Source organism: Myotis davidii, unplaced genomic scaffold (assembly GCF_000327345.1).
Source record: "Myotis davidii unplaced genomic scaffold, ASM32734v1 scaffold48, whole genome shotgun sequence".
Lineage (NCBI taxonomy): Eukaryota > Metazoa > Chordata > Mammalia > Chiroptera > Vespertilionidae > Myotis > Myotis davidii.
Window position 1 is genome coordinate 777,911 of NW_006299393.1, and position 3,976 is coordinate 781,886.

Sequence of the window (3,976 nt, forward strand, 5' to 3'; positions counted from 1 at the left end):
TCTACATATTTAGATTTGTTTCTGATTGTATTTATTTGGGTCCTCTCTTTTTGTTTGTTGATGAGTCTGGCTAGAGTTTCATCAATCTTGTTTATCTTTTCAAAGAACCAGGTCTTGGAGGTTTTATTGATCTTATTATTTTTTTTTAGTTTCTATGTCATTTATTTCAGCTCTGATATTTATTATTTCCTTCCTTCTACTTTTGACTTTTCTTGTTCTCTTTCTAATTCTTTAAGTTGTAGGGTTAGATAGCTTATTCAAAGTTTTTTTGTTTTTGAGGTAGGCCTGTAATGCTATGAACTTCCCTCTCAGGACTGATTTCTCTGTGTCCCATAGATTTTGGGTTTTTGTGTGTTTATTTTTATTTATTTCCAGGATGTTTTTTATTTCTTCCTTAGTCTATTTTGTAACCCAGTCATGTTTAATAACATGCTACATAGCTTCCATGTTGACACATTATTCTTAACTAAAGTGTGTAATTTACATTAGGGTTCACTCTTTGTGCTGTACATTATGTGGGTTTTGACATATGTCTAATAATATGTATTCACTATTACATCACTATACAAAATAGTTTTACTGCCCTAAAAATCCCTCTGTGCTCTATCTAGTCATCTTTCCTTAATCTTAAGCCCTGGCAACTGCTAATCTATTTACAATTTCCATAGTTCTGCCTTTTCCAGAATGTCATATAGTTGGAATCATACATTCATATTGGCTTCTTTCACTTAGCAATAAGTAGTTAAGTCTTATCCATGTCTTTTCATGGCTTGAAAGCTCATTTCTTCTTATTGCTGAATAATATTTCATCATATGTATGTACCACAATTTGTTTACCCATTTACTTATTGAGGTATGCTCAATATCAGCTCCACTTTTGTAAAACTAAAACATGGATTTTTTTTTAAGAGATGGAAAAACACACATCCTGCATATTTGGAGCTGAACCAATATCCTTTGCAAGGGAAAAGTATGGGGAATAAAAATTCTCTTCAGAGCTGAAAAGTTAAAGCAGGACATGCAGAAACAGTAGGGCATTGACTGGGAATCATTCCCATGTCCTTCCGAAAAGGACACTGTGGGCAAGTGTCTCCGGAATCTGAACAAACAGGCCCATGATCATTGTGACCCCCAAAGTGCATCAACTTTTTGTTAAAACACCTGTCCATCTGTTTTTCAGTATGTCAAGAAGCTGTCTGGGAAGCCTTCAGGACTTTTTGGGATCGATTTCCTGGGCGTGAGGAATATCGTTACTGGATGAATTTATGTGAGGATGGAATCACAACTATATTTGAAATGGGCACAAATTTTAGTCAGTCTGTGGAACATAGAAGCTTAATTATGAAGGTAAGTATAGTAAAAAGGGAAGGAATTGCTGGACTATTGCAGGGGTTAGATACATAGCTAGGGCCTAAAGAAAGAGAGAACAGGTGGCAAATCCCTGCATCCACTCTGATTTGTTGCATTAGGCTATTTTAGTGAGCTGCCATGGGGCATGGCCTAGTCTTTGTAGCTCTAGCTCTGGCCATTATAATAAACATTGTTAATTCACTAAAAGTCTCAGCATTGTTTATAAATGTAAATATTTAAAATAGTACTCAGCAAAGATTTAGGCTAAGAACATAAATCTCTGAGAGTTATTAAATTCCTTAGCCTATATCACAAAGCCAGATGGGCTGGAGCTGAAATCCAGACCCAGTTCTCTTCTGAAATCCATGTTCTTTTCCTCAAACCATTGGGCCCTCCTTTCAGTCGTTACCAGTTTTACACATTTCAGTGGCTAATATGGAATAGGTGTTCAAGAAAACACACACACACACACACACACACACACACACACGCATATCAGCATTGTCCATCTCATTGTGTTCCTGATAAGGATCAACTGATAGAGCAGCACATATTTGTGATGTAGAGTTATTACCATAACAACAGCCTCTTGTGATGTTACATTGGTGCCAATTCAATGCCAATAGGAATCCAAAATTAGGGGTGCAGTGAAGAAGGAAACTTTATTCAGTGTAAAACAGCTCAACTGTGATAGAGCAAGGCTGTGAAAACAACATGGCTGTGAGACTGCTTTGGGGCCAGGTGGCCTTGCACTCAGACCCCTCTCTGATGAGACAGCTCTGCTCTGCTCCTCCCTAGTCTGCTCCAGCAAGAGATCTTCAGTGTTTCAGCTCAGCCTGGGAAATGCATTCTTCAGTGGAAAGGAAAAGTGTGCTCCCAGAGCCAGAGGGGAGCTGACTTATTTAGACCGAAGTCCCCCGCCCTGGTCCTTGGTCCCTATTGGTCTGTCCTCATGCAAATCCTTGCAGTTTGATTGGCCCCAAAGGCACTGTCCTGATTGGTTGGCAAAGAAGCTGATGGGGGGTTGGGGTGGGATATAGCTGCAGAGCTCTGATTGAATGGGGAAAGCTTCAGTCCTACTGGTCAAAATAGGATTTCAGGAACTCCTGGCTCAGATGGCAGAAACACAGTGAAGGCAGGCCGTTCAGTGCAGGCTTCTGCCTGAAGTGCAGTTTGCATGAGAGGCCCTGTGTAGAAATGGCTGCTGGGCTCTCTCTCTATACTAGTATATATTTTAAAATTTGAATCCAATTAGCCATCAGGAGCCCTTTTTAGTTGCTATCTTGTTTTTCAGGATCCACAATCAGAAAGTGTCTCTTATAAGTGGAAATTTTTGTAAGTTTAGTTTTAAAGACATGGGAAATATACTTTCAATAATTATTTAGTAGAACATGCAGACCAAGGGGGAAAATGTGTTCCCTAGGTGGCATCTTAAATAACAAGTACTAATCAGCTAAATGAGAAGGAATTTGGAATGGACATTCTAGGCAGAGAGGACAACATGGGCCAAGTGTTTGTAGAGAAGGACTTGGGCCAATATATCAGAAGTGATAGGAGATCAGACTGGAAAAATGGATAACTTACAAGTTTGTATTTAACTCTCTAGATAATAGGAAACCATTGAAGGGTTTTAAGTAGGTGAGTCACAGAGGCTGATTTGACAGTTTTCCATTTTAAAAAAGGCCATTATATTTCTATATACTATAGGATGGAATAGAGGTTGGATGCTGCTTCAGTGCCCCAGGCCCTAGGGGACGTGGGTCCTAACTCGACCTTGAGATAAAGGAAGCATGAGAGACATGTGGGAAACAAGATTAGTCATGTCTAGTTTTTTTTGGATTAAAGTCATGGGTTGGTGAGAAAGGGAGAGGATGAAGCAGTGGTCCAAGAAGCCTTCCAGTTTCTAGCTTGGATGATTGAACGAGAACTCAGGCAGGGAAGCAACTTTGTAGATGGTGGGTGGAGGGAGAATGAGTCCACTCTCAAATGTGTTGATCTGAGCCATCTGTGAAATATGAATTACTTGATTTGTAGGTATGAAGATAAGGAGAGTGGTCAGGGTTATAAATATAGCTGAAGGAATCACCAGCTTTGAGGTGGTAATTAAAACCATGAGAGTGGCTGAGATTATTCTAGGAGAATCTGTAGAGTAAGAAGAGCAGTGAGTAATTTATAAGAGTTAGAGTAATAGTCTCCCCATTTTGCAGATGAGGAAATTGAGGTCTAACACCAGATTTGCCTCTATGGGACTTGAAACTAGGTTTTCTGACTTCCAGTTACTGGTGTTCTTTTTATCATATTGGTCTCAAAGGAAAACCACTAACTTAGAGGAAGTTTGGAGACAATTTGCTTTGGAATGCAATAGAGACATAATTCTATAATTGATAGAATTTGTCTTTTTGTTTGAATTCTGGAGAAGCAGATTTACCATTATTTTATCTACATGTTCATATTGTTCTAGGATGAGAGTTACTATACATATGTTAGATCACAAAATTCTTTGATTCTAAGTCCATGGAAGGTTAAGGTAAAACTCCACCAATCTCTGATTTATAGACGGGTTGGGAATGAGCAGCAGGTAAAGCCTGTTAATTTCTGTCCACGAATGGAGAGCACAGGAAGTTTT

At 39.0% G+C, this 3,976-nt stretch overlaps 1 protein-coding gene across 1 annotated transcript in view; it reads left to right on the forward strand.

Moving 5' to 3' along the window:
• Nucleotides 1-3,976, forward strand: part of IMPG2 (interphotoreceptor matrix proteoglycan 2) — an 87,028-nt gene that overhangs the window by 24,909 nt on the left and 58,143 nt on the right. Inside the window, exon 3 of the mRNA XM_015571275.1 lies at nt 1,181-1,347. Coding sequence (XP_015426761.1) covers nt 1,181-1,347 — 167 coding nt within the window. The remainder of the gene's footprint in view (nt 1-1,180; nt 1,348-3,976) is intronic.